This window comes from Schistocerca americana, chromosome 1 (assembly GCF_021461395.2).
Source record: "Schistocerca americana isolate TAMUIC-IGC-003095 chromosome 1, iqSchAmer2.1, whole genome shotgun sequence".
Classification (NCBI taxonomy): domain Eukaryota; kingdom Metazoa; phylum Arthropoda; class Insecta; order Orthoptera; family Acrididae; genus Schistocerca; species Schistocerca americana.
The window spans coordinates 1,076,376,561-1,076,390,245 of NC_060119.1; the positions used below are offsets into that span (position 1 = coordinate 1,076,376,561).

At 39.1% G+C, this 13,685-nt stretch overlaps 1 protein-coding gene across 1 annotated transcript in view; it reads left to right on the forward strand.

Annotated features, from left to right (window-relative positions):
• Nucleotides 1-12,103, forward strand: part of LOC124596422 (DC-STAMP domain-containing protein 2) — a gene marked incomplete at its 5' end in the record, with an annotated part of 246,176 nt that extends 234,073 nt beyond the window's left edge. The window contains one exon of the mRNA XM_047135557.1: nt 11,881-12,103. Within this exon, the coding sequence (XP_046991513.1) occupies nt 11,881-12,103 (223 nt within the window). The remainder of the gene's footprint in view (nt 1-11,880) is intronic.
• Nucleotides 12,104-13,685: the final 1,582 nt, after the last annotated feature.

Below are 13,685 nucleotides of genomic sequence, written 5' to 3' on the forward strand. Positions count from 1 at the left end.
TATACCATCATCAAGTTTGCATCATATAAATGCACTCATGGTGAGTACAAGAAGATCTTGAGCAACAATAACCTACCAACACATGAGGACACTGAATACACCTCCCATACACGCCTTCAATCCAGAAAGCCCCCTATCAAAATGGCAATTAAAGCCACAGATGAAAAATTCAGTTTGATTCAAGCCTGGCATCAACAGTGGGCCACAAAACAGAGTAATGAAAGTCCACGTATTACCCAAAAGCCAGAGGTTTTGAGTTACGATGTAAAATCTGATCAACTCTGAACAGAACACAGCCTCAGCATGGTAGATGTGCCTATTTCCTGCATAAATGTGGCAAGAAATTGACACCCTTCTGTGAATGTTGTGAAATCCTAACAGTAAAACACATCGTAGAAGAATGCCCTCAGACAGCTTATGAAGGGAAACCTTAAAATTTCCTGACAGCAACTCCAGAAGCAATAGCCTGTTAGATGTTTGTTTATAACTATAATAATTTCAACTAATTGTATTGTCATTTGTGTTTTACTGCCACACACTAAATAAATAAATCCAGTTGCTGACAGCCCAGTGACCGCGTACTGGAGGCAGGTGTCAACAACATCGGGTAGTGGGTGGTAGTGGGCAAGTAGGTCTGCCCCAATAATCGGTTCTGCTATGTCAATGATGACGAATTTAGAAGTTATTGCATGATGCAGTTCCTGGTCTGATTCCATATGCTGTGTGCCGTACGTTCAAGTATCAAAATTGTTGGCCGCTGTCAGCATGAAGCTGGCAGTTGGGCAATACTTATGAGCCTTATCTCACAGCAGAATATTTAAATCTGAGCCGTTATCTATCAAGAATTTGTGTCCTGACTACAGCTGGTGAGATAGAGGTGGGTAGAAGGTCAGACAGGCACAGCAACATCTGCTTGGCACTTAACATTTCTATATTCGCAAAGTGCGTTGCACTTATGGGCTGGATCCCCAAATTGCTGATGATACCAGCATATATTCATGACTTTGGTGTCATTTCAATGAGACACATCATGAGTGGAATGGCTCTGTGATCACTAATGGTAACTACTTGTAGCGCCGGGATCAGTGAAGAGTTTATTCAGTTGATTAGACAGAACATCAATTTTACTTATCAAGCCTTCATTTAATTATTGCTCCATTGCTGCGACTTTTTTTGAAAGCTTGTTGCAATAATGTTTTGTTTTCATTGCGGTGCTGTCGCACATAATGGTAACATCGGATCCAGATGGGGGCACAATAGCAGCTTGTATCTTGTCAGCCTTCGTCCAAGGATATCTTGGTTTAAGAGGCAATTATCGCTTTCACTTGCACTAGCAGCCTACTGCTCCATATTGTGTGTAGTAGTGCTTCTGGCATAGTGTGAGCATCCACTTTGCTTCTGAAGTGACTTAAGCATTGTGAGGTTTTCTTGTCATTGACATCTTCTTGCAAAAGTACCTCTCACACTCTCTCCTCTTAAGAGGCAGACACGGAGCATATTAGTTCTGACTTCAGTTTAGAATATGCGTCCGTGTCCAGAGGTGCCATTAGTATATCTTGCACTTCTACTGCATATCTGTTGTCAAGTTGGCTTACCACACTGACTTACCACCAGGGCAAATTTAGTGGTGCCTGTCATTGCACCAGAAAATAAAAAATTTACTTTCACTTGCACAAACCAGAGAGTTGGATTAGTAGGCCAGAGTAATGGAAGTCGTACAGCCAATATTGACATGTTATGCATTTCTACATTTGGCATTTTATTACTGTAAATCAATGTTTTCTCATCGCGAACTACTCGTCTGAGGCACTATCAGGTTGTGGTCACCACTGAAGCTTATCTTATGGGGCTATAAGACAGCTACTAAATTGCATGTGATACATGGGAAAACAGCATGCAACAATTGCGAGTGTTATTCTTTCTTTTGTATTAAAAAACTCTCCACTCTCAACTACATAAAGGAAAGCTTTGTACATTGAGAACAGGAACATTGATTGGAAATGAAAAGGATAATAAAACTTGTCACTGTGACAGACAACAACAGAATAATAATATTTAAAACTAAAACCACAGAGCTCAATAGTGTCTCTTCTTAGTCTTGGAATAAGTGCACACTTCAGCACCCCAGGTGGTGAGCTTGTGAACTTTTTTGATGAAACTTTGACAAAACGCACGATCTCCCCCATTGACACAGGACGACTGGTCAGTAAATCCTTCAATCTCTAAGGCATGTGTCATCCTGTGAAACTTACCTCTTTCATCAAAATGAAGGGCATTCCTGCAAACTCATTATTAGCTGTGTTGCTTGTAGTCAGCTAAACGTGCCACATAACCACACGATGAGCTTCTGTACGTCCTTGGGAAACACTATACTATCATCAATGTAAACTGTGCACTGTTGTTCTTTGTTCTGTATTAAAAAAAACTCTCCACTCTCAACTACATAAAGGAAAGCTTTGTACATTGAGAACAGGAACATTGATTGGAAATGAAAAAGATAATAAAATTTGTCACTGTGACAGATAGTTTCACACCTTGTAACATCCCTTCTGACAGGTGTTGGAATGTTGGCATTGCATTCATCAATCCATATGTCATTTAGCAGTATTGGTATTGACCAGATAGAGGCATAAATCTAATCTGGAGTCAGTCCTCTGCTGTTACTTCTAATATATGATACCATCTTTTCAAATCCATGTTTGTGAAATATTGGCATTGCCCTAGTTACCAGTATCCAAATTTTCCATAACATTTGGCCCTAGGTGACAGTGCACTAATTAAAATACTGATAACACAACAAAAACAATATGCTCTTTTTAGCACAACTACCACTTGTGCCTCTCTATGACTGGCACTTAATTCTGTAATCCTACTGATCTACAAACCCTTCATCACCAACTGGAGATAATGTCAAACTCAGTATGGTTTTTTGTACATCAGCACTTCATTCCCTGCTACTTATTCCGGCAGCTTTCTCTTGAATTCTACTGTGTATTAAGTAAATTTATTTAATCTCTCCAGTTTATTCCATAAAAAACTATACTCATCACAAAAAATGCTGACATTAATTGTCAGAATCTGTACATCTATATCATTCATAAGCAGTTATATTTCAGAAATAAATGCTGTGTTGAAGTGGGAACACTCCTTTAACCATGCAAAATGGAGTAGTTTGGTGTTTCACCAGATTCAAATGGCATTAGAGCTTGTACTGGCTGCCTCTTGGGGAGTGACAATCAAGTGTAGATTGAGCAACATACTTGAAATCAGCATATTTGATGTCAGCCAAATGATAAGTGCCTGAAAACTGGGTATCTTGTGTCTCCTAGGGACTAGACTGTGGCACCATAAAATGTTATACTGTTAGTACCTACCTAAGACTGCTGTGTAAGCTGCTGTAGGTAGCAACATGTTAAAGAGATGTGTTGACATCATTTACCACGTTGTGTAACAACAGATAAAAAGGCCACAGGCAGCATACATTCACCATCCAACACTGATTGACAACAATTGGTGAGCAGCCACACAATTCACACTGATCTCACAATGTATACAGAAGCCACAGCCCAACATGTGTAACTCTTCTCAGAGAGATTAGCATGGACAAAGGAAAGTTCCGTTCGGATGCTCATAAAGTATGGAGAAAGTGGTTAGCATGCTTGATTAATAATTAGTGAACCCTTGCTTGATTCCCAAAGAATTTGTTGCTAAATAGCACACTTTAATCATGACATTAGTCAGAAACCAATAATTTATGATATAAGAAGTCAGTCTTAAATCAACAGTTGCCTTCTAACAAGACGATGGAACAGTGGCTGAAAAGGACTAGGGCACCCTCTTGCCACTGGAGTGGGAAACTGTCCTTAAAAAGCAGGTTAACCAGCTGCATGGTGGTTCAAAAGTCAGCTATTGCAAAAAATAAGGAAACTGTTGCACTGAAGTCATAGAATATAAATCCACTGACAATAGGGCTCCTAATTGGAAAAATGCCATAATGATCTCCCTTTGTTTGTTTGTTGTTTGTTGTGGTCTTCAGTCCCTTAGACTGGTTTGATGCAGCTCTCCATGCTACTCTATCCTGTGCAAGCTTCTTCATCTCCCAGTACCTACTGCAACCTACATCCTTCTGAATCTGCTTAGTGTATTCATCTCTTGGTCTCCCCCTATGATTTTTACCCTCCACGCTGCCCTCCAATACTAAATTGGTGATCCCTTGATGCCTCAGAACATGTCCTACCAACCGATCCCTTCTACTGGTCAAGTTGTGCCACAAACTTCTCTTCTCCCCAATTCTATTCAATACTTCATCATTAGTTACGTGATCTACCCATCTAATCTTCAGCATTCTTCTGTAGCACCACATTTCAAAAGCTTCTATTCTCTTCTTGTCCAAACTATCTACCGTCCATGTTTCACTTCCATACATGGCTACACTCCATACAAATACTTTCAGAAATAACTTCCTGACACTTAAATCAATACTGGATGTTAACAAATTTCTCTTCTTCAGAAACGCTTTCCTTGCCATTGCCAGTCTACATTTTATATCCTCTCTACTTCGTCCATCATCAGTTATTTTGTTCCCCAAATAGCAAAACTCCTTTACTACTTTAAGTGTCTCATTTCCTAATCTAATACCCTCAGCATCACCCGACTTAACTCGACTACATTCCATTATCCTCGTTTTGCTTTTGTTGATGTTCATCTTATATCCTCCCTTCAAGACACCATTCATTCCGTTCAACTGCTCTTCCAAGTCCTTTGCTGTCTCTGACAGAATTACAATGTCATCGGCGAACCTCAAAGTTTTTATTTCTTCTCCATGGATTTTAATACCTACTCCAAATTTTTCTTTTGTTTCCTTTACTGCTTGCTCAATATACAGATTGAATAACGTCGGGGAGAGGCTACAACCCTGTCTTACTCCCTTCCCAACCACTGCTTCCCTTTCATGTCCCTCAACTCTTATAACTGCCATCTGGTTTCTGTACAAGTTGTAAATAGCCTTTCGCTCCCTGTATTTTACCCCTACCACCTTTAGAATTTGAAAGAGAGTATTCCAGTCAACATTGTCAAAAGCTTTCTCTAAGTCTACAAATTCTAGAAACGTAGGTTTGCCTTTCCTTAATCTTTCTTCTAAGATAAGTCGTAAGGTCAGTATTGCCTCACGTGTTCCAGTATTTCTACGGAATCCAAACTGATCTTCCCCGAGGTCGGCTTCTACTAGTTTTTCCATTCGTCTGTAAAGAATTCGTGTTAGTACTTTGCAGCTGTGGCTTATTAAACTGATGGTTCAGTAATTTTCACATATGTCAACACCTGCTTTCTTTGGGATTGGAATTATTATATTCTTCTTGAAGTCTGAGGGTATTTCGCCTGTTTCGTACATCTTGCTCACCAGATGGTAGAGTTTTGTCAGGACTGGCTCTCCCAAGGCCGTCAGTAGTTCCAATGGAATTTTGTCTACTCCGGGTGCTTGTTTCGACTCAGGTCCTTCAGTGCTCTGTCAAACTCTTCACGCAGTATCGTATCTCCCATTTCATCTTCATCTACATCCTCTTCCATTTCCATAATATTGTCCTCAAGTGCATTGCCCTTGTATAGACCCTCTATATGCTCCTTCCACCTTTCTGCTTTCCCTTCTTTGCTTAGAATTGGGTTTCCATCTGCGCTCTTGATGTTCAGACATGTGGTTCTCTTATCTCCAAAGGTCTCTTTAATTTTCCTGTAGGCAGTATCTATCTTACCCCTAGTGAGATAAGCCTCTACATCCTTACATTTGTCCTCTAGCCATCCCTGCTTAGCCATTTTGCACTTCCTGTCGATCTCATTTTTGAGACGTTTGTATTCCTTTTTGCCTGCTTCATTTACTGCATTTTTATATTTTCTCCTTTCATCAATTAAATTCAATATTTCTTCTGTTACCCAAGGATTTCTACTAACCCTCTTCTTTTTACCTACTTGATCGTCTGCTGCCTTCACTACTTCATCCCTCAGAGCTACCCATTCTTCTTCTACTGTATTTCTTTCCCCCATTCCTTTCAATTGTTCCCTTATGCTCTCCCTGAAACTCTGTACAACCTCTGGTTCTTTCAGTTTATCCAGGTCCCATCTCCTTAAATTCCCACCTTTTTGCAGTTTCTTCAGTTTTAATCTACGGGTCGTAACCAACAGATTGTGGTCAGAGTCCACATCTGCCCCTGGAAATGTCTTACAATTTAAAACCTGGTTCCTAAATCTCTGTCTTACCATTATATAATCTATCTGATACCCTTTAGTATCTCCAGGGTTCTTCCATGTATACAACCTTCTATCATGATTCTTAAACCAAGTGTTAGCTATGATTAAGTTGTGCTCTGTGCAAAATTCTATCAGGCGGCTTCCTCTTTCATTTCTTAGCCCCAATCCATATTCACCTACTACGTTTCCTTCTCTCCCTTTTCCTACACTCGAATTACAGTCACCCATGACTATTAAATTTTCGTCTCCCTTCACAATCTGAATAATTTCTTTTATTTCATCATACATTTCTTCAATTTCTTCGTCATCTGCAGAGCTAGTTGGCATATAAACTTGTACTACTGTAGTAGGTGTGGGCTTCGTATCTATCTTGGCCACAATAAAGCATTCACTATGCTGTTTGTAGTAGCTTACCCGCATTCCTATTTTCCTATTCATTATTAAACCTACTCCTGCATTACCCCTATTTGACTTTGTGTTTATAACCCTGTAGTCACCTGACCAGAAGTCTTGTTCCTCCTGCCACCGAACTTCACTAATTCCCACTATATCTAACTTTAACCTATCCATTTCCCTTTTTAAATTTTCTAACCTACCTGCCCGATTAAGGGATCTGACATTCCACGCTCCGATCCATAGAACGCCAGTTTTCTTTCTCCTGATAACGACATCCTCTTGAGTAGTCCCCGCCCGGAGATCCGAATGGGGGACTATTTTACCTCTGGAATATTTTACCCAAGAGGACGCCATCATCATTTAATCATACAGTAAAGCTGCATGCCCTCGGGAAAAATTACGGCCGTAGTTTCCCCTTGCTTTCAGCCGTTCGCAGTACCAGCACAGCAAAGCCATTTTGGTTATTGTTACAAGGCCAGATCAGTCAATCACCCAGACTGTTGCCCTTGCAACTACTGAAAAGGCTGCTGCCCCTCTTCAGGAACCACACGTTTGTCTGGCCTCTCAACAGATACACCTCCGTTGTGGTTGTACCTACGGTACGGCTATCTGTATCGCTGAGGCACGCAAGCCTCCCCACCAACGGCAAGGTCCATGGTTCATGGGGGGGGGATGATCTCCCTATGGGCAAAATATTCAAGATTAGTGCCTCAGTCAGATCTCTGGGAGGTAACTGCTATGAGGGAAGTGACCCCAAGAAAAGGGTTCAAGTATCAACCAAAAGGGATTGGAAAATGCCAAAATTCTGAATTTGGTATGGAAGCTAAAAAATGGGAAAAATATCCAGATACTGAAACTAGACATAGTCAGAGTCAATAAGTGAAATGGAAACAAAATAAAGCTATCTGATCAGGTGAAATTGAATAATAGGCCTACCTGCAGCATCTGAAAAAAGTGTAATTAGCGTGTGGTTCATTATGAATAAGATGCTGGAGCAGAGAGTGAGTTTCCATGAACAGTTCAGTGACAGAAATATTCTCATCAGAATAAAAACTAAAACCAGTGCCAAAAACTGTAGTTATGGTATGCTTGCTATCATCAAAAGCAGAAGATGAAGAAAGAGAATTTTGAGGGAATTGAATAAGTAATTCTTTATACAAGGTGCATCTGAAAAGTTAGGTGAATTGTCCCAGAAAACATAGAAGACAAGGATTACAAACAAAGTACCTTTACTGGCCTCCAGAGTAATCACCATTAGCTACAACACACTTCTGAAATCATTTGTAAAGCATCAGTGAATTCTTCTTTTTGGAATTGCTTCAAGCATTCTGGTCATATGTTGTTGGATATTCACAATGTCTGCTGATGTTCATGAAGAATAGTGCTTCTTCTGTCTTTCCTTATCTTCAACTCTTCTGCCCTCAAGCTCAATGACAGCCACTGAGCATACACAAGCACTCGTTCGATGAGGTCTGGGATTGTGCATGTTGACCCAAGCATGGCTCATCCTCATCATTGTCCTTTCCATCTCTTAAGCATTTAAACCACCCAGACATACATTTTTCCTTACTGCTTCAACACTGTGTACTTGCAATAATACTCCATGAGTCTTCATCACCATTTTCCCTAATTTGAAGCAAAACTTCATGTTACATAGTGCTAGATTTTTCTCCCCATTTTGCAATGACAAGAGTGCGCACAGATGCTTGCAGATGATCGATGGCTGTCTTTGAGAATGAAAGCAGAAGATATGAAGATAAGCAAAGACAGTACAGGCACTGTTGTTCTTGAACTTTAGCAAACATTGCGAATATTAGCAAACATTGTGAATATCCAACAGCATGAGACCATGGTGCTTCAAGCAGCTCCACAACGATCATTTGCTGACAGTTTCCAACAGCTTTACAAATGGTGTCAGAAGTGTGCTATCGCTAATGCTGAAGATCAGTAAACATAGTTTGCTTGTAACTGTTGTTTTCTTTATTTTCTGAGACCAGTCATTGGACTTTTCAGATATATCTTGTACAAAGGGAAATGAAATCTATCAATTGTGGAGGGTGGGGGGCTGAAACATTGTAGTAGGGGAAAGAATAGGGGGTATAGTTATAAGAGAACATAGGCTCAGCAGTAGAAATGAGAGAAAAAATATTCTCTGAGTTCTGCAAAAACTTCCAGCTAATAGTGGCAAGTTCTCTGTTCAAAAGTCAGAAGAGGAGGTATTATAGGCCTACATGAAAAAGGCTAGGCAACACACAATAATATCAGCTGGTGAGACAGAGATTCTGAAATCAGACACTGGATTATAAGGCCTACCTAGGAGGAGCTGTAGATTCAGGTCACAAATTAGTGATGATGAAGAGTAGGCTGAAGTGTGAGAGAATTATTAGAGAGAGTCACCATAGTAATAGGATGCTGAATTATTCAGGAATGATGTGCATTTGAAGTTCTCTGACATTGTAAAAACTGTGTTGTATGTAGTTTGGTTAAGGAGGAATAAACATCTTCAAAATGGCTAGTCAGAATAGTTCAACAATTTAGATATGGGAGTGGCCACTGGGTCACTGCAGTGAAATTGGGAGTGATAGGAGAAATATTTCAAATGACTAAAAAAGAAGGAAGTATAAATATATTCATAAAGAGAAAGTTATTCAGCAATCAAGTCATTTAGGAATAAAATCATTAGGCAATACAAGAAGGCTACAGCAAAATGGTCACTGAAAAAATTGATGAAATTGAAAAACAAATGCTTGTTTTAATCACTGATTCAGCATATAGGAAAGTAAAAATAACTTCTGGATAATTTAAAAGAAGTAGCATAAGAATGTAAAACAAATTTGACTGTGAAACCTGGAGGAGAATGTAGGTAGGTGGAAAGAGTACTTTGAGATGGAACTATCTGTTAACATTATAGACAAAGAAACAGTTGTCAGTTTGGAGGACATAAAGGATGCAGCATTAGAGTCAGAGTTTGACAGAGATCAAGGTCAGGTATATATGAAAAATTGCTTATAATTAACTTAGTGGCTCATGCATCCAAATTATCAGAATAATATACAGAAAAGTAGGATAGAAAATGGAGCCTCCGTTAGATGACAACCGAAAACCAAGAGATACCAGAAAGGTAGTTTGGCATTATACTTGACTATGGAAACAAGACTTGAGAGAAATCAAGACGCTTTCATGAGATATTTTGTGTAGTAGTACATTGGTTACAGTTGTGGCCATGCATTCTCATGCTGGAAAAGTACCCTTAAAGCACTGCCATCAAAGTCAAAACACACGGGCATTGGATTTCGTGAACATAGGATAACACTGTCTGTTTCTTGTATTACTGCAAGCACAGTCATATATCACAAGCAATTACCATCTGTGGCTGCATGGCCAGAAGAGGACTACCTCACCACACAGAAGCATTGAGGCTTTCGTGTCAGTGTCTTGAAATATGAACATGACTTTAGTCAGTACCCAAAGAAAATCTGTATTTGTTACTAAGAGCAGCCTACCTGTATTTCGACACAGTCCACTGCTACAACTGCATCTGTAATCTGCAAGCTGGCATGTGACATAGGGTGCATACCATTCTTATCTTCCCCTCCTAGTCCATTCATGTATAGCACACAGAAAAAAAGTCTATCAGTATCCCTTCATATAGACCGAAATTTGTCTAATGTTAGCATTGTGGTCATTATGCAAGATGTATAGCAGAGGAAATAGCATGCTTCTTGACTCATTTTGGAACATGAGCTTGTGGAATTTTGTTGAGTAATGTTCTCTGTGATGCACAACACATTTCTTGTAACATATTCTACTGCAGTTAGTTGACCTTTTGCATGTATTCTCATGCCGACTGAAGAAACCAGTGACAAATCTTGACTCTCCTCTCAGCCTTTTCTATTTGTCCCTCTAACCCAAGGTAAGAATTCCAGACTGATAGACAGTTCTCAAGAACTGGTCAAATGAGGATGTTGTAAGTTTTCTTCTATTTACGCACATTATACTACATTTATATATGTTATGATTCAGCAGCTAATATTCGTACTATCTGCGAGTACCTCTGCATTTTGTAACAAGTTTCTAAAAATTTCAGCTCCTTTTACACAACTCTGTCATCTGCTAATAGTTTCATAGAGTTACAGTTATTATCTACCAGGTCATTTAGTTACAGCACCAACCGTGTCACACTATGTTGCAGTACACCAGATACTACCTTTGCTTCTGACAGTGCCTCCCCATTAAGAGCAACACAGTGAGTTCTGTCTACTAGGAAGTCTTCTATCCAATTGCATATCTGGGGGCATTTTTTTTAATTTACTAAGTAACAGTGCAGAACTGTATCAAAGAGTTTCTGGAAGCCAAGAAACTCAGCATCAACCTGAACTCCTACTGCTTTCTGATTCCCAGGACTGAACAGAGTAAGCTGGGTTCACCACAATCATTGCCTTTGAAAACAATGTTGATTCCTACATAGAGGGTATTGAGGCTCCAGGGTAGTCATCATATGCAAGCATAGTTTCATTTTCCGCAATTGTATTAGAAAACTATGTCAGCGACTTCGATCTGTGGCTCTGTGTGTCCATCTTGCGACCCTTCTTATGAACTGATTGACCTGTACCTTTCTCCAGTCATGTGATATGCACCATTGTTCCAGTGATGTACTGTATACAGATGCTAGAAGAGGGCTCAGTTCCAATGCAAAACTGATGGGCATCCCATCATGTCCTGTGGTCTTTCCTCTAGTGAGTGATTTGTGCAGTTTTTCAGTTATTTCTATATCTGTCCCCATTGTTATATCAAAGGAAAATTCAACTGAGAAAACTAATAAATTGTGTGACATAATTTTTGGCCATTAATTGCCTTCAAAGGTGGAATGTGTACTCATATCTCCATCCATCTTCACTACAAGTGGGCCCCTCTCACGCTGTGGTCTGAGAGACCTGTCCTTCCTTTTTAACTTCCTCAACCAGTCCCTCTCTCCTCCCCAAGGAAGGAACTATTAGTTCTACAAGCTAGGTGGTGCATGTCTCTTAATTTTATGTATGTCTATCAGTAGTACTACACGTTCCATATCCTGAAGGTAAGCACTAGCCAATAATTGTCCCCATAGTTGATTAGTGAAATGGAATTAGTTAAATCCCGAATGAATAGTGTAGAGCCAATAGCAAATACATAAAACAGAAGTAATCGTCTGCAGTTGAACTGACCAATTTTATTTATATTTTCATTTGTCTTTTCTTTAAATGGCAGATGTGCTCTTCTGCAAAGGATAATACCCCATACACCACAAAAGGCTTGCCTAGTTTGTGCAGAAACTCAAGGGGAACTCAAGAGTTGTCCCAAACTCGACTGTGCAGGCACCTACTGTCATCAGTGCTTCAAAGATCTGAAGAACATTTGCACTATCTGCATGGAACCAATTGAATATGGTGATTTAACAGATGTCAGTGAAGAAAAGTTAGTACATATGTAGTATTTTGTATATATTATTAATGCAAATTTATGTTTGTGAAAGTAGGTATTTTGTTTAATAGACTAAAGTAGCAATCACTAACTCCAAGAAATACAAATGTTTTTTAAGCTATGATCCTGTTAGAGGTGTCATGCTCTTTGTTTCCTCTGATCTGAGAACCAGAATGGAAGAAGAAAGATTAGAGTTCAAGTCTCATCAATACAGAGGTCATCAGGGGCACAATCAAAGCAGCAGCTCACCCATCCAGTTGCAGGGGAATCTGAACTAATGTTCAACTTTACATTTTTCTCATTCCAAAGAACCATCTGAGTGGAATATCATGTCAAGGGAAAGAAAATAATTTCTGGGAGCAAATGGATATTAAATCCTGAACTTTCTGCTTGTAAGCTGAAAAATACAACTGGGCAAGTGACCACCTTATATTTTTGAGGTCTAGTTCCATTACATGCTGTCTTCAGTTTAAAAATGCATAAATTTTCACATGTAATCACATCTGATTTTTAAGATTTGTTGTAGTAACAATGTCTTTCCATTTCACAGCAATTGAAGGGTGTAATGTAATTACCTGTCAGAGATAAACTTTATCTCATGCGAAAAGTACGATGCCCACAGTAGAAAGTTAAGGTAACTTCATTATGTTGCCATACAATGTGTTTAATTTATTTATTTATGAATATTTTCTTTTGTGATAAATAATGGATTTGTTTGAGATGATAAATGTTGTATATTTATATGTATTTATTTATGTGTCTTTGGAGTGTATTAATGTCAGAAGACCAAAGAATCTGGAATGCAGGAATGTCTGCAACTTCCGGGCACATGTTGGCTTGCCCGCCACTTCTTTGTCGGTATTGGAGGGAGATGGACGTGTTTAAGTGACCAGTACAGTATAATGCATTTTTAGGGTATCAATGTTCGTAGTGAAAATATTGTAGTGACTAAACAAAAAGTACGAATAAATATTATTTTTAGCCGAAAGTAATTCGAATCCGGCAGTGTTTATTTCAAACAAGAAGAAAACCCAGACCATGCTGGTTAGAGTAATGATTTTGCAGACAAAACTTCGAAAACCCCTAGACAAACGAGATCTGCAGTGTGTAATCTTTCAGCAGCTACTAATAAATAAGCCTTGCTGAAATTGTGCTGGAACTACTCGTATTATTATCAATTACAAACACGTGGTGCGAATGTGGTCTTACCACAATATACCGCGTAAGATTCCACATCATTCAGTTATCAAGAAACGAGATAGGTAACAACCAGTACAAGGGTTAATGTCTACTGAGTTTGTACTTTGCGGAACGTAAAGCTACAAGTGCTACATTTTGCATTTTCAACAAGATTTGTATTAATTTTTCTGTCATTTAAAGTGAGCTGGATTAAGCTTGGACACACAGTTAATTTTCTTAAGAGGTGTTTTTTAGGGCAGTTCTTTATAGCTGTTGTGCTGCACTGATCTACATAGCTGCACTCAGATGTGAGACTCTTAATTTTTTTATTTATACATGTTTCAAAAACTGTGGCTTGCACACTAAACAATGGAGATATGTGCATTGGCAATTTTAGAAGCTACAGTAAAAGA